At 38.0% G+C, this 22,734-nt stretch overlaps 1 protein-coding gene across 1 annotated transcript in view; it reads left to right on the forward strand.

Annotated features, from left to right (window-relative positions):
- Nucleotides 1-22,734, forward strand: part of GPR126 (G protein-coupled receptor 126) — a 108,380-nt gene that overhangs the window by 54,837 nt on the left and 30,809 nt on the right. Inside the window, exons 6-13 of the mRNA XM_009882305.1 lie at nucleotides 4,719-4,798; nucleotides 6,183-6,235; nucleotides 6,316-6,369; nucleotides 15,621-15,763; nucleotides 16,470-16,584; nucleotides 18,624-18,685; nucleotides 20,176-20,383; nucleotides 20,874-21,039. Of these exons, the coding sequence (XP_009880607.1) occupies nucleotides 4,719-4,798; nucleotides 6,183-6,235; nucleotides 6,316-6,369; nucleotides 15,621-15,763; nucleotides 16,470-16,584; nucleotides 18,624-18,685; nucleotides 20,176-20,383; nucleotides 20,874-21,039 (881 nt within the window). The remainder of the gene's footprint in view (nucleotides 1-4,718; nucleotides 4,799-6,182; nucleotides 6,236-6,315; nucleotides 6,370-15,620; nucleotides 15,764-16,469; nucleotides 16,585-18,623; nucleotides 18,686-20,175; nucleotides 20,384-20,873; nucleotides 21,040-22,734) is intronic.

Consider the following 22,734-nt stretch of genomic DNA (forward strand, 5'->3'; position numbering starts at 1 on the left):
AGTCCGAGGACACAGTAGAGAGCCACTAACATTTTCAGCACTTCTGGTAGGAATAGGCTGGACAAGCTCAGCATTTAAGCACGTTGTAACGACCCTGCCTGTTTATCAACAATCATTGACTGACATTTATTTGGAAAGTGACAGCACATTTATATCTAATAGCAATTACTGGTCTCATTATTTAAAACATTCAGTATATTTTCAAAAGCCAAGTGAGACCCTCAGAAATGGAGTACTAGAGAACAATTTAGATGTATTTCATGATAGTAATGAAAATGAAGAGTCATCTTTTTCCATATTAGAGCCGGAGAACATGGATAGAGTTGGCAACTCCTGGGACTCAGGTTACTTGGATTTTCCAACAAAATATGTCGATATTTCACCTTCTTTGACAGCAAGTTTCTGGACTGTTTCCTATCATTTGAAAGAAGCATCTCAAGTGTTTTCTGGGGACCCATCAGAAAATTGGTGGCTCTCATATAATAAACTGCTTTCTTCCCCAACAGAGAGATTGCCTTCCATTAATTCACCAGCAAAGTCTGACAGTATCTCTGAACAAACATCTGCCATTAGATTATTAGGTCACGGGGCTGAAGAAATGAACTTCTCTAGTCAGGCATCAGCTTTGGAAACACAAATATTTAGTTCATTTATTCCAGGCCTTTCAAAGAGAATTTCAGAAAGTAATGGCAGGACATTGTTGCAGTCAACAATTAACTTTGCAAACCTACCTGTGTCTTCAAACAGTGAATTTTATTTTAATTTTCCTTTCCCTTCCCTGGAAGCACCTTTGATTCAACCCTCTGTACAGGTACAGGTAAGTCCCTTTGATAAGGTACTTGAAAACTCCACAGAAAAATTCATGATATGGAATAGTTTGCACATGCAAAATGGAACTGACAAAGTAAGAGATCAGACCAGCATGACCTTCCTAAACAATGGGCAGCAGCTTGTTTCTGTCCTTCCAACACATTCAGGAACCCAGCCTTCGTGTTCGAGGGGTATCCAAGCTGCTTTCTTGATCAACACAGCAGTTGAGAGTTTGATAAACAGTGCGAGAACACATGGATCATGGCAGTCTCAAAGTAATTCAGCAAATGATGCTGTAACAAATACTATTGATAAAGCAAGAAGTAAAGTTCAAATAGATGCAGGTGGTTTTTTTAAAAACATCAGTTCAGTGAGTTCTGACTTCCTTCCAATGACATTGTCTTTGGAATTAAGGCACCTTCTTCATTCAGACTCAAAATTCAGAGTCAGTGTACCTCCTAACAGCTACTCCACACCTCCACTCCCACAAAGTTTTCAGAACCATCTTGGTACAATTTCTCCAAGCCTGATCCCTCAGTGGGATGTAGCAGAGTTAAGCTCACCAACAACAGTAACACCAAGAAGTCATCTAACTGTTGCAGGACAAAATTCCATTGAAAATCAAGGGAACAGTCTGAGATACTCTCTATGGGCAGTAGAACAGGAAATCATTGGTGATAATGAAGATATAAGGAATTCTGCTGTTCTGACACCAACAAACATATTGAGGCTTTCCGAATGGGATTCAGAAGGGAAGGTTCATGGATCCTTTAATGAGCACAGAGAAGGAATGTCTTCTGTGAATGTTGTTAGTACTTATGCTTTGGATTTTGAAAATGCTGATTATGGACGTTTTGCAAATCTCTCTTCTATTTTGGAGTCATCAAGAACTGCAATAATGAATGATGCAATACCTTTGCCATCTTCATACAGTGGAGTTATTATTCAGCACAAAGAGACCATCTTGAAGGGCACTCTGACAACACCTGCAGCAGCAATCCATCACTCTTTCATGCAGTCCCAAATGCCAGCTTCTTCTGTGACGTACCATCAGTCATCAGTTTCAGCACATGTTCATTCCTTGGCCAATTTACCATCTGGGACAAGGCAAAACACCACCCCTTACCCACCACTGAATCAACTTAATAGCTCTCCTACAGTTTTTTTATCTTGTTTGTGTTACTCCTTCACTGAACTGGGCTGCCTGTGTCAACCTGAGGTCAACTACAGTATGTCAAGCCATCAAGTTAGATGTAGAAAAAACCCAAATCATCTTATCTATTAGATCTTTAGTTGGTAGACTGAACATAGAAGTAGCTGGCTTTCACCCTTTAGATATAGATCCATGTAGCATAGGAAAAGATTTTGGAATAGTAATTTACAGTAGAAGGGAATTTGTAATATTTTAGTGATAGTAGATCTCATTAACATGTGATTTCTAATTTTTGTGTACTTCTCCATGGCAGCTCTCATGAGACTGTGAGGATAATATATTGGGTTGCCATGTATTTTATGTATTTTTATGCTATTTTATTGTTTGAGATTGTATGACTATTTTTCACTTAAAGTATTCATGTATTTTTGAGGATTTAACTTTCAAAAAGCAAAGATTTTCCAAAAGAAGCTATTGGATAATTTGCCAAACAGAATTTAAAAAAAACACAACACAATCCTAATATTTCATTGATCATTATATTTTTGTAGTTGGTGATGGGTGTGGGGAGAATTGTTTTTCCAGGTTCTTTTTTCATCTTTTTTCAAATTATCTTTGGCTAGTTTTCATCAATTTTCTGCCCATGAAAATATTTTTTTTTCATTCAACATTTTGAGGTGGGATTTCCACTGTTTAATTTGGAGAGCAAGAAGTCATTTTTAGTTTTCACTATCTACCACTGCAGTCTCCTGAGAGTGTTTAAAAATGTAGATTAGTTCTTTGTTCGTGTTCTTTTTTCGCCTCATTAAAACATGCTTTGAGTCACCATCTGGTGGAGATCTTGAAGCTGTTGACTAGTTTGTAGTTACTGTGTTTGATTTTAAAAATACTTTGCATATTCCTATATTAAGGTAATTTTGTCCATATACATAATTATATAAATAATGTTATAATTATATATATGATTATAGATGAACGTGTGAGAATATATATAATGCACACTTTCTGTATGTGTGTATCTGTATAACACATATAAAAGGTACATTATACATATAAAACTGAATGTATGTATATACAGAGAGATATACATATAAATGAGATCCGAGTCTGGCAAGTGTTTTCAAATTGCCCAAGCTACAATTTCTACTTCCAAAGACTTATTTTTTCTCTTTTTTCTTTGAAACTATCACAGTAATAATAACGAACTAAAATACATTTTCAGATTAAACTGCACACCAAATTTGTGTGTCTGCTGAGGTGGAAAAAAAGACAATAAATCAAAAAGCAAGCAAGGTCATTCTACTTTTATCTAAAATTTAATCATAGCTTACCAAAGAAGGTAACTGGTAAACCATCATCCTGCAAGAAATTGATTCTTTAGTATTTTGTAGCAGAGGGATTTTCATGCTAATCTCAGCGATCGTATGATCAATTCCGTAATGAAAAGAAAGAACAATACTCAAACCAGCTCATGAGTAGGATAGTAACCAATATGTACAATTAAATTGGAAACTACTGACTTCACATCTTTTTCCCAGATACTTTTATTTCAAGCTCCTGTAAAAGGATTATCTATGAAGTTGTGAAAGGATGACATTTGCTCCACCAAGAATAAAAGGTCTTTTATTTTGGCTCAGAAAGATAGACCAGCTCCTTGACAATCAAGAGACAGAAAGGGATTTCTGTATGATTGTTGTCATGTCCTGTTCTGTCTTATGTAGTCTCTGTAAGATTTACATAAGATTTATATAAGTACATGTATCTGTGACCAAGACCCACCACTCCATTTTTTTAACAGCCCCAAACCAAGCAATGCCACATGTGCGGATACATGCAAGCGATTTGATCCAGAAGCTCTTAAACCTCCCCCACATCCTGGGAAATTTTATCCAACTAGAGTGTACAGAATTTTTAGTAGCTTAATGAAAAATCTTAACTTGTGAAAAGTATAGACTTTTAACACAGAGCATAACTATGAGACGATTTGATGTTATTTATTAGATGTGAAATCCTGTAACGCTGCCTACCAACTCATGAGCTTAAAGAGAGTTTATATTTACCCGGTGCCATTTCAAAACATTTTTACTGAATATAAAATTGCTCCAAGACAAGTGTTACACATTTGGTGACTGAAAGATGGTTTGTTCAGCTGCCAGTTTTCTAAAGCTAACATGGGTTCTTCTACTATCTGGCCATCGCCAGACCTGAGAGCAAAGATTACTGTGAAAACAAGAGCTGGATATCCCTTCTCCCACCTAATTCTGTCCTCAGTTATCTTGTTACTTTCAATTGATGAGCCTTACCTGCTCTGACAAAGTTGTAAATGTAATCTGCAGAGGTTGGATTATAACAATATGATTGAAAGCAAAATTTATACGTTACAGACTTCGGTAATTATGATTATTTTTTAAATTCATTACACTTTCCTGATCCTGTTTTTACACACCACGTTAAAGGCATATGCAAAATACTGTTTATACGTAGATTGTTTGTGAGTTTCCATGTCACATTTCAAGTGTGTCTAAAAATATGGAGGGGGTGGGAATTCTTGTCTAATTCGACGGGACTAGTGAGAATGGGCCCAAGCCTGCAGGGCTTGTTCACTCCAAACTTGTGTAATGCCAACAAGAGCTTGAGGTGACCTTGTATCTGGGGTTCAGCCCAATCCTTATATTCATCATGAAACTAATGTCTCATTATTAAAAAGGTAAATTTTCTCATTTTCTAACATTATAATGCTGTTTTTAATGGACAGGTGGGCTATTCTACAGGATATCTATAACCGTCTCTAGTTCCAACTCAGTGTCGAAAGTACATGAAGTGGTTGCAGAATGGGTAAGTTAAGTTTTCTTTCCTGTGTGATTTCATATATGAACCTGCCCCAATGATGTTACCAATCTGAACAGGGAAAAAAAAAAGAGAGAACACCAAATAAATTCTTAAATTAATATGTGTTCTCTGAAGATCTTTCTATTTGTTTGTGCAGTAATGAATTCAGATCCAGCCACGGCTATTAGGCACTATGGATCAAGTTTTGAAATGTCTCCACTATACTAGCCACCTTATTAAGAAATGTAGATACTAATGGAGATTTTGGAAAGCATGGAGAAATCGGAATTGTCCCCTGAAAGAGGTAGAAGTCTAAGGTCCAACATCACTGTACAGAGCAATTTTTTTCTCTCCAAATACTCATGTGGTTTTGAAGTTGTGTTGTGATAGAAATAATAAAAAAGAAGTCAGTCTTCTTTTGTGTGAAGCAATACACTTCTCCAATTTACCCTAATATTCTGTCCTTCAGAAGTCTTCTGCCATAGATTAGTTGTTGGGGTTTCTATTAGCCCCTGTTTTTTTCAGCCCGCTTTAGCAGACATAAGCTCCTTTCTGGGCCCTCTGGGTGAAGGATTCTTGAAGTTCCTGCCTCTGAAAGTTTCTCCTGTCTGAATATGGATATTCTCTGTCCTTTTTGACAGTTGACACAGTGGCACTCTCACACTCTGTTAGGGGTCTTTATACTAACAACTTACATGAAAATACAATGTCATAAATATATGGCAATTCTTTGTTTTTCTTTTAATAAACCTGGAGACTTTCAGATTTCAGAAGCTAAGGAAACCACCTGTAGCCATCTACAAACCAGAAATGCAGCCATCCACACCTGCCAAGGTTGTTCTTTTAGCAGCAGTAGCCAGGCGAAGTCCGTAGGTGCCTGAGCCAAAGAATCTAGAAAGGTGTCACTTGGCCCTAGCAGAGTATGCAAAAGTGTCTCCCAGGGGGAAAACTGACTAGCCATTGCCCACTCAGAATAAATAGTACAAAGGTCTGAAAAAACGGTCATCGTAAGGTTGTAGACTTTTAGGTGAAAATTGACCCTGTAGTTTTGCCAGTAAATATTTTCTAATCGAAGTGTTTCTGTAGAATTTAATATCAGGAAGAGAGGGAGAAAAGGAAAAGTTCAGCATCCTGTGCACTCACCTATTTGCTGTGTCGTGACCTTATAGAGATTTCCTTCTGTCAGTGAAAAAGCCCACATCTCTCACTACCAGTTGTACATCTAATATAACAATCACCTCACTGAAATAGGAGACTGTTCTCTTTGCTTTGAAAAACTGAAGGGGATTTCTCTAGGGAGAGAAACGTGAAATTCTAACTCTATCTTAAGCAACAAAGAACCCCATTAACATCTCACCATTCATGTGATCAATGTCTTCCTGTTTTTCAGCTAAACCGTACTTTCCAGAACTGGAATTACACTGTGTATGTGGTCAATATCAGGTAAATGAAGGGGGAAGATGTTTATGCTACGTTCCTTTTGAGAATTAGCCCATCCTAATTAATTTTTATTTCTTTCATAGCATCCACCCTGGCTCTGTAAAAGAGGGAGCAAGAGAAAAAAGAAGTATTAAAAGGTAACATTTTAAAAGACATTTTCTTGATAGAGGCACTGGCTGCTATTACAAGTGGCTTTACAACAGGCTTTATTGTCTGTTATTGGATTCATTGTCTATTATTGGGCATATGCTGCCAGTCTGTAAATATATGACTGCTGGCAAGCTGTGTGCTCTGGATGTGCTCAGAAGCCTAATACTGGTTATTGTGTTTGTTTTCGTTTAAAACCTACTGAGCTTTAAACCTTAACAGATCATTTTTTCAGAGCTCAGGTTTCATCTGTCATGAAACTGAATAGACATATCATATATACATGGTATAGCACACCCAGCTTGCTTTAGCAACAAGCTTTAGTATACTGGTATCTATCCACTCTCACTGCACTTATTCTCTTGAACCAGAGCCTTTTGAGTTAACAGACATCTTACTAGATGCAAAACACTGAAAAATCATGCTAGAATTGAAAGCCAAACTAGTGTGAGTTAAACTATTTACCATATGCTCTCATTTCCTGACTTCTGCTGGGCTTGGAGGGACTGGAATTGGGACAGCCTCAAAGGCAGCCAAAGAAAGTTAGATGGGTCACACCCCCTGAAAATTGGGCCTCGGGGGATTTCTTTGAAAGCAACAGGATGATTTCTGCGGGATATATGGGGAGGGAGTGAATCGTAGGACCAAATTAAGGAGAGGAAACCAAAACATAGTTAGTCTTGTGAGGAAGGGGCAATAAGTGAGTATGGGATGTATCTGCAGTGTCGGAAAAAGTCACATATGAGGGACTTTAACTACTGACTCCTGAGCACTGCCATGATAACAGCTGGGCTTTTTAGTTTCAGAGATAGCCCAGTATTCCCAGTTTACAATCAGGAAGTAGTTACTGAAGATTCCAGTTTCCTACAGAGTTTACCTAAATGTGAAAAGATTGTGAAAGGTACTATCTCCTTCCCACACACCCACAGCAGAAAGACAGCTTTTATTGGCAAAACGATTAAACTGGTATAGTGTAAACTCAGTCTCTGAATGGGCTATTTTGCTGCTTGACCTACATTTACAGTAGGGTGTAGTGATGTGGGTGGGATTCTTTTTCACACTTCTAAATGATACGGTTATGCCAGCGAAACCTTTTAAGTGGAGACCATGCCTCAGGTCTTACCAACAACCCAAAGCTGCTGAGGAATGTCAAGCTTTCCCCATCTTTATTCCTGCAGCTTTTACGAGACTGGCAGCCCAGCTTGTCTGCGTCTGTTCTCCCCTAGACTGCACACCTGATTTCTTCTCATCTCACCTTCCCACCATCTTGTCCTCTGGATCTTGTCTCTTCTTCCTGGTCTATTAAAAAAAGGAGGTGAAGAGGGAGAAATTACTCTAGTAATTCCCTTTCCCTTTCCTTTCCTTCCCTTTCCGACATACAGTGAATATGGCACTAAATTACTTCTAATAATATATCACTGTTATGGGGAAGTAATCCCATTCCTGTTTACTTTACTCATCATAAGTAATTTCAGAGGCAATGGAATTACATGTTCGTAATATGTCATAAAGTTTTTCAAGGGAGGCTTGGGCTAATGAGAAGCTAGTCTTCTCATGGGCTCTAGTGCACTTCGTGTCAAGGCCAAATTGCATTTTGACATCATTCTGAATAATTTAATATAAATGCTAATCATGTCACATAAAATGTTACTGTTCTCCAAATAATCAGGATTGTTATGCTGTGTGTGTTTTCTTAAAAAAGAAGAAAAACAAGAAGTCAGGATTCTGCCCAAGCTAGCAACATGGTTGGGGTAACGCAGGGATAATAAAGAATTTAATTGAGCTACATGATATGTGACTAACAATAATTACACTTTTTACGCATTCCATATGCACATATACATATATAGAAATACATATAAAAGGGATTTTTTTCTGTTTTATCAGGGATTTTTCATATCTTGCATATATTTTCCTGCATCTTACAGGAGAAACATTTGGGAAAAGTTGGTATTCTCCCAGCTTGAGGTCTTCTGAGTATGTGTCTGTCGTACATTGCTCCCCCTCTGAAACAAAAGAAGGATCAGCTTCCCAGTACTCTTCAATGTTCCTGGGTTTAGTCACCAGATTTCCAGTTCTTTGAGGTTCACACAGCTGTTTCTAGATTTTGCAAGGAAGAAATCTGTTGAATTTCTGAAGATCCAGAAAGCCCACTCCTTTTTTTTCTACTACTTCCCGATCATTACTTTCAAGATACTTTGTTAGGTTTTCCATTTTATTGAATTTGTCCTGAGTAGGATTCTAAGAAAATCCTACAACATGCCAGAGTAATATTTTGGGGTATAAAAAAATAGGAGGTTACAGGTTGGAAGTTTTTCATCCCTGATTAAAGTAATGTTAATTTCTCACTACTCAGGTGATCCACTGAAGCGTTATGGCTGAGTTCTTGTACGTAACTTGCTCACGGTGTGATTTCATGCAGTTTCTATTAATTAAACATTCCTATAAATTATTGCTGTGAATAATTGTCCAAAGATTTGCTTATTTCTTCATTTTGGATAGTCAAGAATAAGTCTCTTGCAGTGTTAGACACTCCACTATTTCCCTTAGGTTTTAAGTACTTCTTCCATTTACCTTCATGTTCATCTGAACAGAATTTCACTCCACAGTTAAAATTTAAGACCTAACCCATAAGTATCATGGCCTTAACTTTATCTTTTACAGAAATGAACATACTAGTCTAACTCACTAAACCTTATCTCTCTTTTCTGAATTTTCCACAAGATCACAGCCACCTTATTTCTAAGCCACTATAATAATTCTTTAAATTGCTCTTCGAGAAGTTTTCCCTCTCTTTACATGAATTCATATTCTTGTCATTCAGATCCCATCTTTTTTCCTTACCTTTTGGATTAGTGTTTTATACAACAGTTAAAACAACTCCAAAGAAGAAAACAGCCTTTCCCAACCTTTTCTATGCATTTTGCTTTGCATCAACCCTTATTTACCACACCACTACCTTATCAAGGAACTCCTGTTATCAGTCTCCACACCTAGTCTTCTTGCAAGTGAAAAAGAAAGAATTGTTGGAGAGAGAATGATTCAGAGAAGAAATAGAAGCTGGAAGTGGGAGGTAGGAAGCTGGCTTTTTTTGGCATGTTAAAAATAGGTGTTTTCCAAATAAATATTTTAAACTGTACTGCATTCTGGAGAAGAGCAAAACAAAACAAAAAATTGAAAGTGGATTGTTATTCTTTCATTGCTGTACTCTGTGAGCTGCAGAAATCCAAAGTACACTGTGCTTGTTATGAGTTTATGTACATGGTGATGAGAGACAGAGTGCCAAGTCCAAAAGTGCCTGTTATTATCAGCACCTTTAATACTGTGAGATTTCTGGATGACAGCAGTATATCAAGCTAATACTTTGGTAGATTATTAACTACTTTAATAGCCAGAATTTTATCACAGCTATACTTGACTTTGTGTCTGTGTTTAATTTTTTCCTCTGGTCATACTGTTTCCGTCTCTTAATGAGAGGGCAGCTGTTCAAAATAAAAGTAGGAAGGAGTTGGCCTGTGGACATAGATGTTTGTTTGTCCCCCATTATTTTGCACAAACCTTTGCAAGTGAAGCCAATTTGTGGATTTTATGTAGATAAATTATAAATGTGTTTGTTTCTTTCATTAATTCTTTGCCTTTTATGACTGCAGAAGGTTCCTACTGATCCTAGGTCTTGTCAGATGACTGTGTTGGGCTGCCTTAGTAGGGGAATTGGTCTTTGTTAAGCAGCTCAGCTCCCCTGCTTCTCCTTTCTTCTTTCATTTCACAATTTTGAGAATTCAGGCCCCAATTCATTTATAAACTTTTCTCCACTTAACATACAAATAAGATTATTGTTTGCTCCGATTTCCACTACTTGATTGTCATAATTTTGGGCTGTTCCCTGTGTTCAGTTCTGCTATGTGCAGCAACATTAATATTAGTACTGTTGAACAACTCGCCCAAATTAAAAACCACAGTGGTAGCAATCTGTGTAAAGATCACTAAACTTAAACAGAAATCCCTTGTCTTAGGTATAAAAACGGAGAGGACAGCAGGAAATCAGAGCTGCCCATGCCTAGTCCTGCTTTTTTGAAGTCCGTGGGAGTTTTACCAACAGTGTCTGTAAGGCAGATTCAGGCTCCTGCATGCTGTGTTCTTGGGTGCTGTGTTGCTTAATGGAAAGTTTAATGGACTCGGATAAAACTTAAGCTAATTAGATTGTGTAATAGTTTTAGACAGGAGTTAGTAACATCACAGCAGCATAATTTTGCTTTTATAGTCCTAAGTATCTTTACTGAGTAAAGTATTAGGCTTTTGCATTCTTTGTAGATTACTTCAAATTATTTGTTATGAAATAATAATGCTATTCTCATTATATATGAACACATTGGCGATGCCTGTTCCCATTTTCAAAATTTTCTTGGTTTCTACTGGTGAGGTTTTAGGAACAACTCGGACCTGGCCCACCTCAACTCCCCCCGACTTCAACTTCAGTGTTACTGAAGGCAGTAAGGGGCAGCTTGGACCAGTGCTGAGCAACATTTTAAAATGCCATATAATGTGTACATTATGTGTTCTATTTCTGCTTGAAAAACTGACCAACAAAGAGACAAGCAGAAATCCGCAGGTTTCTCCACAGTGCCTTGCTGGCATCTTGTGTCCATGACCTGTAAAGAAAGCCTTCGTTACAGACAGAGGAATCTGGGAATTCCTCCGCAGTGACTGAAGGATCATCTCTTCTTAGTCTCCTGCTGCAGCTGTCTGCTCTTGATCCAGCTTCCAGGGACCTCCTTTGTCTTTCCACTGTCTTTACCTGGATTTAGTGTAGGCCTGACATTGTTAGATGTCATTTTACAGGAAAGTAATGTATTGGGGAATGGGGTTTTTCTTTGTTGTTTTGCAACACAGCTCAAGCGTAACCAAAAACTCATTTCAGCAAAGACCAGCTGTTGAAATGCGAGAGATACCAGCCCTTTCTGGTTTGCCTTGCTGCTACATTCTCTAATAACGAGTAGTCTTCATACCAAATCATCACATATTATAAGTGCTTTCTGTTGAAAAGCCATAGTTGTATGTATTCCCACACCAGATCTGCAAGGAGGAGCAAGGCCCAGAGACACAAGGACAGGCAGAGAGGCATGACCATGCTGCTCACAGCACTGTTCTGGTACAATGGCCATTAACTTAAAAGGAAGGCTTAGGATGCTTTTATTTTCAGTAGTCCAAAAAGTAGTGGCAACTTTTAGTTTTGTGTCCTGAAGTCTCAGATGTTATACTTTTTCTGTGACATCACCTTCTCCTGAGAAAGGAACCTCTTCATCCTTGACATTACTTTGAATGTGTCTATTATGTACAGTCCTGATTTTTTTCTCTCTGTTCTGAACATTTTAATGGTATCACAGTCAAAATCACTTCAAGTAAAAGTTTATCCACAGCTCAGATGCTTTTGTGGAATGCTTTTAACTTTGCTCTACTTTCATATTTCTTTCTGTCTCATTCTGTGTGTTTTCTAACATTTTGTCTGCTATTTGTATTACATCTTCACTGAGTGACTTATGCAATAGTCAGCTCCTTTTTTGCCCATCCAGTTAATGTAAAGAAGTTGGTAGTGTTTACAGGTGACTCTGGGGGCCTATCTGTGCTGCCAGTCTTGAGTTATAGCTACCCATCACTGCTTATATTCAAAGGCAACATAACAGCAAGGTTGGTAAAGAATTTAATGCTGACAACTTAAAACTTATTTAAATACACCAGGGTAGTTAGGAATGAAATTCCCAGTGACTTTCAGTGACAATTTAGATTCCCTGAGTACTTAGGTGCTTTGAAAATTATTCTTTATATACTTTAAATCAAGTAACATTAACAACAAAATAAATTAATAGTTATTTGTTGAACATTTTGACAACCACAATAATTCAGCATTCGTGCAACCTGTCTAGTACAACTGAAATGAGAGGAGAAATACGTATTGCTAGTTATCAACCACATATCTTCAGGTATGAGACTGTCTGTGCTGCACGGTTCGCATGGTTTGTTAATCCTTCCTTCAGGCTCCTCGCATCGCGTAGCAGTGAGACCACAGCCCATGTGTAGGCACACTGTCCTGGAATAGCTCTGAGTCACGCTGCAGGAGAAGAAAGCCGGCTTTGTGGTACGCGCCATGGCAGCGCAGGCGCCCCCACCGCCTCCTGTGCCTCTGATGAGGATACAGCTTTGTAAACTCCTCTCTCTGAGCCAGCTTAGCTCAACGGACCGGGACAAAGTGGGATGGGTAGATGCAGGTCTTCCCCTGCTTTCCTGCTTGCTCCAGCTGTCACCATTTCAGTCAAAGAGAAGAGAGGCATAAATACTTATCCCTGTTGTGTTTACCTACACCGCAGCCCATTTTTTTGTATTGACAGCAGTAATGCTATCAGTATGGGTTACTGTAGGTGATGTGTAATTTGTAATTGATTACTGCTGCGAGAATCTATCTGCTTTTACACGGTACACAGTACAAGATGTAAGGCTGGGTGTAGCAACTCCAGTGACACCAGCAGAGCATGGCAATGTTGCCGTTTATTTGAGTGTAGACCTCGTGTTTCCCAAATCAAGAATTTTGTTCTTCACCATTAAAATGTTTTCTTTCTGGGATCTGAGTGTGACAAAAGTGGAAGGAAGCACTCAGCTTCATATTGCGTCAGCTGTCAAGTTAAAAGGTATTTATTTACTTTGGGAAGCTAGCATGAGTCATTCTGAAAAGTTTATAGAAATTGTTTTCAACATAATATGGAACAGGCTCTTATTACACAGTATACATGACTTGTGCTCTAAGAGTTTCTCAGAAAGCAAATAACAACGTGGTTTAACAGATTATTTTTATCAGTGCTTCATAATCAATACTCTCTATAATTGTTCAAGATAACTGTATCCAGTTCTACCTCATCTATCATTATCCCTCCTGTTTTGTTGCCATTATCCCTCCACACAGTTATGGGTACTAAATATCATTTTGGTCAGTTGGGAGTCCTGCAATAGGCAGCATAGTAGTAGCAGTGACTGTTCACTTATGACTTCTGTTTTGCAGCCAAAGTGCTGAGTTAGGGAGTGGCATCAGTATATTAAGTTTTCCTCTTGTGAAGTAAAGGGAATAAATGAGTGAAGCCAGAATCTTTTAGGAAAGATGGTTAAGTGCCAGGAGACTCTGGGGCTGAAGTACTGGAGGGCTGAAGGTATTGGCAATCCTGTAGGCAATTTCCATGCTTTTGCTAAAAATAAATGCCGTAATAAACTTGTGCCTCGTAATATATCCGAGGTATACAGCAAAGAGCTGCTAATGCACATCCACCCTACTGAGGCTCTTGCCATATGTTAAACACTCCATTGAGACCAAAGGAATGTTAGGAAGAACTCAGTATCTCTGGGAGCAGGGCAGGAGTGACCTGGCCAGGGACAGCTGGAATTTCTCTGCTAAAATGCATCCATTGGGGAAAAAACAAGCCAAGTCAGCAGGCAGTCACATTTTTATCTTCTTCTCCAGCAACATGTTAGCAGTAAAAAAGGCAGATATGGCAAGAAAAAAGAAAAGTGTACTGGTGTTCAACAACAAAAAAAACCCCCACAACTGAAAAATACCACCAAACAGGGACTGTGTATATTTCTTTACCTTTTACTTTATACCTGCAACAGTGAGAAATGTGATGTATTTAGTTCACATTCATGATTTCTTTATGAGGTTTGGGATTTTCTTTTCTTTTTTCATTCTTTTCCTAGATGGAGAGGTTGTCTTTTACTGCCAGCTATTTTAATGTAATTTCACTAATGACAGTACTTAGGAATTATTTGTTGGAGTTACTCAGTTTTCAGAATGATGTCTGACAGAAAGAGGGTTAAATCTGTGGTCTAAGAGCAACATCTGTACACTAAGCTGTAGTTTTGTACTGTGCCAGACTAGGCACCTCTGGAAAGTGTAACTCTGAGCTGTCATCACGGGGATGTGTTTCTAGAAGAGTTTTGGAAATGAAGTCCTGGTCTGTCTAAGAAGGGGTACCTAAAAACCCTCCTAGCTCTCCCCCATACAGCACCCCTGCAGACTTTTTCGCCTACTTTTCTTCAAGTAGCCTGCAAGACCCTTTAGCTCACTGCTGCTTTCCTGCACCGGGGGCCACCGGTGAAAGCGTCTGAGTTCGGAGTGTGCCCTCCTCACTGCATGTGTGCTGGCACTGCTGCCGCTTCCCAGGCTGCCAGGAACTGCTCACGCACCGCGAAGGTCTGTCTGTATTCAGGCTGCTGGGTATCCAAGGGCAAGGCTAAGATGAAGACAGCCCAAAGCAGGCTTGCTTTTTCCTTTTTTCGACATTTTGGCTCCCGTGGAGATCCAATGTTCCATGCTTCAGTGTTGTCACCTCCTACTAGCCAGAGCCAAGCAATGCTCTTGGGTACCGACATATTCTCTTCTGTTTTCTGTGTCCCAGGAGGAAATTTTTGAGCCTTCCACTCTGGGCTTCTTTCCTGTGTCTTGCTAGAACTGCTTTTCTGTTCATTATTTCCCTTCCAGAAAAGCTATGTTTTTGGACAAGGGTGGGGACTGTTTTATTTCTCTCACAGGAAAGAGACTTGGGCGCTTTGAACTACTTCTTATGCCCAAGAAAGTAGCAGTGGGCTACAGTACAAAACAGCTATTACTGCTCAAACTTGAATTAGTCATCTGAGCAACTAGACTTCCCTAATTAGGACTAAAAGTTTCAGAAGTGTGTCAGGGTGTTTTTTCACTCCATCAAAATTTAGACATTTAAATGTTAGGCGCCTGTTCTTCATTAATATTCTAGTCTTCCTCTGTAGTCAGTGGAGAGAGAGACCCTCTGGAAGATGACTTGTCCCATCCTGACAAGATTTGTAAGGTGGGATGAATCAGCTCTTAAATTCCTAAACCATCACCCACCAGATTTTTAAATTTAATTAGGACCCATTTAGAACTGACAAGTCATAACTTTATGCTTTCATCTTTTAATGTCTTTTAAAAGAATCTAAATCATATGAAAACATTTTTAGCTGTTTTGATGAGATGCTTCTTCAATGGTAATTAGAGGATGAAATTTCCCAACTGCACTTTCCTGTTGTGGCCCTATATATACAGAAATAATAATTTACAGATAATGAGCAACATTGTCTTGGTGACACTGTTTCACACTCAGAAAACCAGAGTTTATCAGATACTTTTATTTCCACACATTTCGCCTCTGCTGTTCTGACTCAAACATTCGGATAATTTCCCATGCAGTTTTGAGGTTTTGGCCCTTCTGGTTTATAATTCTACCAACAACATCGATTTAGAAGAGGAAGAAATCCGACAGAAACTCATAAGGAATAATGGGACCATGGAAGGAGGATATAAGCTTCATACTGTGGATGTTAATCCAGTAGGTAAGTAGTTTTTGGCTTTGTTACACAACAGGTTTTGTTTGCTTGTCTGTAAATAAACATCTTCTGTGTTAAAATAATCACACATCTCCGAGTGGTATGACTGTTTCAGATTTTAAATTGTTCCTTTAAGCCTCGTTGTTCCACTAATCTGAGAGAGCTGTGCTCAAGACACCTCTTGTAACACACACACGGAGTTGTCCAGATTGCTTTAGTCAGTGTTTTGTTGTCTGATTCAAAGAGGCTGGGACAGATCCTGACAGCTTCTTTGGAGTTTGAGGATAAAGAAGTATGATTTACAGCCAGAGCTATAATGAGACATTTTGGACCTCCGAGGTCCCTCATGCCCACTCCTCAACCCTGTTGTTTGTGCTCCCGCCAGCTGCTGCCCTTAATCATTCTCCTTTTAGCTCTCATCTTTTCCCATTCGACTTCTTCCAGTCAGAGATTGCCCTTCTCTTGGGAGGGAGGAGGGTGGGGGCTGCTGGAGTGCAACTGGATGCAGCATTCGTGTTCAACCCTTGAGCAGCAGCAGTAGATGTTGTCCCGTTGTGCACCCCTCCATGTTACTACTCTATACATAACAACCAAGCATTTAATTTGAAGACAGCTTTGTGCTGTAGACTGGTTGATGAGCTGAGGACAAGAAATTAAAGATGTTAAAATGAAGAAATTTACCATTCACACTGATATATTTTTATTTTTACAGAAAAGTGTTCAGCTGAAGAAAATCCTCCAAACTATTTTTGGCCAGATACCAGACCGACTGTGACCAACTTCACATTATGCCATGGGAGCTCAGTTCAGACTGCATCAAGAACCTGGTAGGTGTTCAAATATCTGAGAAACTAAGAGCTTCAAATGCAACTTTCTGGTTATAAACGTAAACTGCATCCTCCATAATGGTTGCCATCAACCAGTATTGTATTTCAAGATAGTGATTTCTGTAGTGTGAGATATTATATGTATGCAGTAAGAGTATGTACTTCATAGGTGAGAAAAAAAGCTCATCTACCACTTTTGTAGGGCATATTGAGGCCCACAATTAATACATACTGAAAGTAACTATAAAAATAGCACCTTCTTAAACAACAAAACTGCTTTCTTCAAGTCATGACGTTTATGTTACCAAAACCAAAGTTTCACATTTGCTACCATTTCTCCACTGCTATCTGACGTGTAAGAAATTCTCAATAAAATTCTATGAAGATGAGATGTGTATTTGGTTTAATCCAGCATCTCTCATCTCATTAAGGGAAAGTAAAAGAAATCCTGTGAAACAAGCATTTTGCCAGGAGTTAGTCATAATTGAAGGTGGGGATAATCTTATGCTTAAAGATCTGAACTTGTGTTTTTAAGGTTTAGGATAAATTTTCCATAATGTAGGCTTTCTTTGTGAACGTCTGCAAAAGATTTAGACACTATATTTCTATTTCCCATTTGTAAAATGGGAATATTATTACTTCCTTTGATATATTACCAAAACAATATGGCTTTGATCTCCTTTGAGTGCCTTGAACATGGCTACGATGATGCAACATTAATTAATTTCTTCAGTGTTTAGGATGATCACCATTAAATGCATTGTAGTAGTCTTATCTGCTCACATTGCATCTGGAACATGTTCTGAGAAGACCAGACCTTTTACTTCTTGAAAACAATATGGCAACATGGATATGAATCAGCTTTGAGGTTCTGTGCCAAACAGGAAAGAAACCAGCATTATATTTAACTAACTCACTTCCTCAGCCTCTTAATCTTGTACAAAGACTGCTGGATCCTGATTGACCAACTTTTGTTGTAGAGCGAGGAGTGCAGAAATCAAATTGGTTTTATGTCAGAGCCTCAGAATAATTAAAAATTAAGGCTTCTGGACACTGCTGCCCCAGTATTGCTTATCTTTATTGTTCATTTGTGGTCTACATGATACCATTGATTGTCCATGTACACCACTTCTCATAAAAAAAATTTACTGTATTCTGCACTGTGCTATGCTTCCCTTGCCTCGGCCTCCGCTAGCTTTTGCCAATATGGAGCACAAGTGGGATGTGTTTTGAGAGAAGGGAAGCTCTTTTAATGGTCTCTTCTAGCCCTATGCATCCCACAGTAGAAGGTTACCTACTAGTGTGCTGTTATAATAAAGGTGATCAACTGAGGAATAACTATTCTATCATGTGCTGAGTGAAAGGATAACTTTTTCCCATTCTCCATCCTGCCTTTGCCGTGCTATGATAACACGATTGTCTTCAAAGAAAGCTGAGGAAAAAGTGTGTTTAATTTTGGAGCCATATCTGGGTATTTTGCTATGGTAAGGCTTTTTTAAAAAGTATTTTGAAAAAAAAAAAATCTTTATATCTGCCCTCACCTTGGACCTGGATCTGATGATGACCTGCCCTAGTTTTCATGGGTAGCATAAGTTTATATCTCCACGTAGTTCCTGTGCATGTTCTTCTGAGAGGTATTACAGCTTCCTATTGACTTGGCCAATGCCATTTATATTAAAGGAATATTATAGAAACAGCATCTGATTAGGCCATAATAGGGGCATAATAGTTTTTGTCAACATTTGGGTCTTTCCTGAAACACAAGGCTGGAATTTCTACTGATGCAGTTTATTAAATCAGTGTAGGAATCAGCTGGGAGTTTGTCCGAGAAGAACTAGGGTTTCTATCAGCACTGTCACTTAATTGGTCACATATTTCCAATGTCAGGCATACACATTTCATTTCACTAGGGGCCAGATTGCTAGGAAAATTGTGAATTGAGAACAGTGGACCACTGTAACACCTACAAAATAATTATGAAACATTTGCATAATTTTGCTATGGTATTTCATGTGCATTTTGTAATTTTTCCTCTTTAGCTATTTGGGTCTGCAGAATTATACATCATACTGGGGCCAGCCTGATCTTAGAAATTGCACAGGTGGGTATATTGGTATTGGTCTTTGGCTAAAGGAATAGTTTTGTAGACTTTGGTTACTGTTTACTATAAGGCAGTTACATTAAGGAAGAATATCTGCTTCCTTTATGCTAAGTTGATTAAATGCTTTCTGAAAAAATCAGTGCAAAGTAAATACTTGAATACTGGGGAAGTGCACCAAGTTGATTTCAGCCCACCCATTAAAATTTTGGGATACCAATTAATGAAATAAATCAAACTATCCAGGTAATTTAAGCAAGATTAGAGGCAGGTGGTAGCTTGCCTCAATTTGATATTCAGGTTCAGACAAACTTAAATGTTTCCAGTGCCTGTAGGTGCCAGTGGAAAGCCTCCCACTCTCTTCACTGGGCTTGCGATCAGACATTTTCAGATTTATTCTCGGTTTGCAAAATACCCCTTGATGTCATTCTGGCCTTAAAGGAGTAATAAAATAAATAGACAACAATTTTATGGCCCGTTTTTTAGTGCCAGAGCTAGTGAAGAGAATGATACTCTCATAAGTAATTCAGAGCACCTACAGTAAGCTCCTGTTCTGAATTGCTTTCTTGAAGGAGCCTCTTTTTCTTTCTGCACTGATAGAGGGGTCCTAGGGAGCTTGGCTATCTAACTTGGTTGATCGAGTACTTGCAGTCAGGCTATATGAGAACATCATTTCATGTAAAATGAACATTCTACAGTAAATGTAGCAAAAACTGTATTATAAAACACGACATGAGAAAACCACAGCCAGCTGCAGACTAAAGAAGGCTGATCTTCTTTCAAAATCTTATTTGGGAATTCCAATAAATCTCAAATATTTTTATATTGTAAAATGTTAGTGTTTACATTAGTTTTCTATCCAGGTGGCATCAAACTTAGAGTTTAACATGTGATTTACAGTAATGTTTTGCCATTGGACACACTATCAAACTTTCCTCACCAGGAAGATTCTTCTCATGAAATTTGCTTGTGTGTTGTCCTTGCCAACCCACTGAGTAAGAGTACAAGCCTCTGAAGGAACTGAAGCATTGGCAATCGGGTTAGACTTTCTCCCCAATGCTCCAAAGAGTGAATATTTTGTCAGTAATACTGACTTTTGGATGCATTTGTTTCACTTCAAGAGTGAACCTGGTTTTCCCAGTGAAAAAGAAGGGATACCGTAAGGAGGAAAAAAGAGAGAAAATATGCTTTGTATTCCTTACTTCCCCTTTTTGTCTTTCAATCAGCCTTTTCAGTAGCAGTTCTAATTTACAAATTCGAAACAAATTAAGGAAAAGAAAGACATAGCCAATGACAACAGTGTATAATAACCAGTGGGTTCTATATAATTTTTCATAAATTTGATAAAATGATTAAATCCTATGTTCATTAAAAGTACCACAGAACATGCTCTAGATTTCAACAATAAGGATAAAAATTTGTATTTCTGAATTACTTCAGGACTGATATGCATTATTTTCTCTTTCTACTTCATTTGATGTCTACACTTACAGAAAATGCCGCTGATATAGCCAATCAGCTTCTGAATCTCACTGGTGAAGGGCAGCAGCTAACCTCAGACAAAGTTAATGATGTTGTGCAGAAGCTCAAAAAAATTGTGAACGATGAAGAAATTGATGAATCTCTGGGTTCTACCGTGGTGACAATTTTTTCCAATATTCTAACCAGTTCAGACAGTGTATTGGCAGCATCATCTTCAGAGTAAGTATTCTGCATTTGAGACAAGCTTTTCAGAGCAACCTGCAAGGTTGGAAGGATTCGTCCTTCCATATATAGACAAACAAAACAATTGGAGTACAAAAATCAAACTTTTCTGGTTTCCATTAAAAAGAATTTTCCAAATTAGATATACAAATATTTCTTCTTGAACTAAAATTAATGTGCATGACAAAGATAAAGTATTTGGGTGGAAAAGAAGTTTCCTGATACATGACACAGCACAGATCTAAGTATTTTTGGAAAATTATTTCGGGACCAGTGATATGTAGTCAGATAATTTCTGTCAATCAAAAGCTTTTGTTTTCAGCAGAGGTGCATAAATTTACAGCCTGACAGTCTCCTTGTGAATACACAGACGGGTGATAGAAACTTAGTCAATAATAAGAGGATCACCTGTAATGTGGAGAGCATACAGAGCATAGTATTTTTTTTCTGTATTCGGTTTTCAGAATACTTTTCTTTCTATTTTTAGAGCTCTAAAAACTATTGATGCCTTGGCTTTAAAGATCCAGTTCACTGGACCATCCATGAGTATTTCAACACGAAACCTGGCGCTTGGAGTGTCTTCTATAAACTCAACTTCATTCAAAGGTGGTTCTTTTAGTGTCAGTCCACAGAATAATGCATCTGATTTCCAGGTATGGAACAAGCAGTTATATTTGAACATAAAATGTGCCTGTTGTTCCAAGTGTGTTTACTGTGGTTCCTATAACACCACTTACAACTCCCAGTTCTCCTCCTACTTTCTATTTCCTCTTTCCTGCAATCATCCAAACAGATTAATGTAGTATTTCCTTGACTGACAGGAAACTCAGATAAACTCACAGGTTCTGTACAGATGAAAAGTAATTTGCTTACAAATCCAGAACAGACTTTATTCTTCTTAGTTGGGGTTTGTTTGGTTTTTTTTACTAATGAAAAGGAAAAATAAACTTCAACAGTCTGCAGTATTACCCATTGTACACTAGCTAACTCCATTGATGTATTTCAGCTTTAGAATAAGACACCTAAATGTAGGTATCTACATGTAGGTTTCTGCAGATGCAATAAGTCTGCAACCTTCCAGTATATATTAACCTACTGCTAACAGAGGCCTAAGGCTGATCCAGTTATCCGCATGTGGGTTGATAGGCTTGTGCCATATGGGATGTCCAGGGCAGACATTCATGTGGAGCTTGACCAGCCTAGGCACAAAAAATAAAAGAAACACAGATCACTCAATGCAGAATGGTTTCCAGTGTACAGTATCTAGACAGGCTGCTATAGTTAAGATATTTGTCATCACCTCAAAATTATTTTTTCTTATTCTTTCACAAATAGAAAAGCTCAGACATCTGAAAGCATTGGAGATGAACTTGAGCATCTATTGGGATTTTCCAAAGGTTTTGTTGAAATCAGTAGCAATGAGGTGCCTAGACTTTTTAAAATGCACTATATGCCTGTCTGCATCTTATGGCACCTAAATGCTTTCAAAAATGTAGTGCAATGTATTTTTTTCACAGTTATATAAGAAGTCTATGACAGAGGTAATGTAATCTCAATTTCCTAGGAGTGTAACCATTCAAATACCATGAGCCTTACGTGGAGAAACACACAGTAAAGATTAAACAGAAAAAAAAATAAAATCTACTATCATTTGGGCCAGAGGAACCAAAACTAAATTCAAACAAAATATGACATTATGAAAATGGTTAAAGACTAATGACTAGAGTATAAGCAACTTATGGAATCAAATTAATTCCCCCTGCAAATTGGCAAGACATCAATCCTAATAAATGTCTGATCATTTTATAAAGTACTATTTACTGTAAAAATCAAAAACAGTAATGAAGACAGTACTAGAAAAAGTGGTAGTAATATAATAGGCTGCAGGCCTTTTACGTGCTGTGTATATAGACTTTGGATCAAAACTCAAGTGACGATTTAAATAGATACAAATGGATTTCATGTAATTGAGCTTTGACGTATTCATATTCATAGACATTTTGACTAGAATTTCTTTGAATAAATTTAGTTAGAAATTTTTGATGATTGTAAATCTGCCTTTGTTTAGCTCTCTTATTAATGAAGCTCAATAGCTGATTGTTCTTTGATTGTTCTCAAACGAACGTTTCCCCTCCAGATTTCGTCCTGTATTTATGGAAAGAGGAAAGGAAAAATTCTGAAGTCAAGTTTGGGATGTTTGCATGTGTAATAAGAATTACCATCTGTGGCTTGAGGACATCCAGGAATTTTCTTGCCCTGGAATCATTTATTACAGCACTGTCTAAATAATCATATAATCCAAACTCCGTCAAATTATTTATAATGTTCCTATTGGAACATGAGTTTGT

Source organism: Charadrius vociferus, unplaced genomic scaffold (genome assembly GCF_000708025.1).
Source record: "Charadrius vociferus isolate BGI_N301 unplaced genomic scaffold, ASM70802v2 scaffold13, whole genome shotgun sequence".
NCBI lineage: Eukaryota > Metazoa > Chordata > Aves > Charadriiformes > Charadriidae > Charadrius > Charadrius vociferus.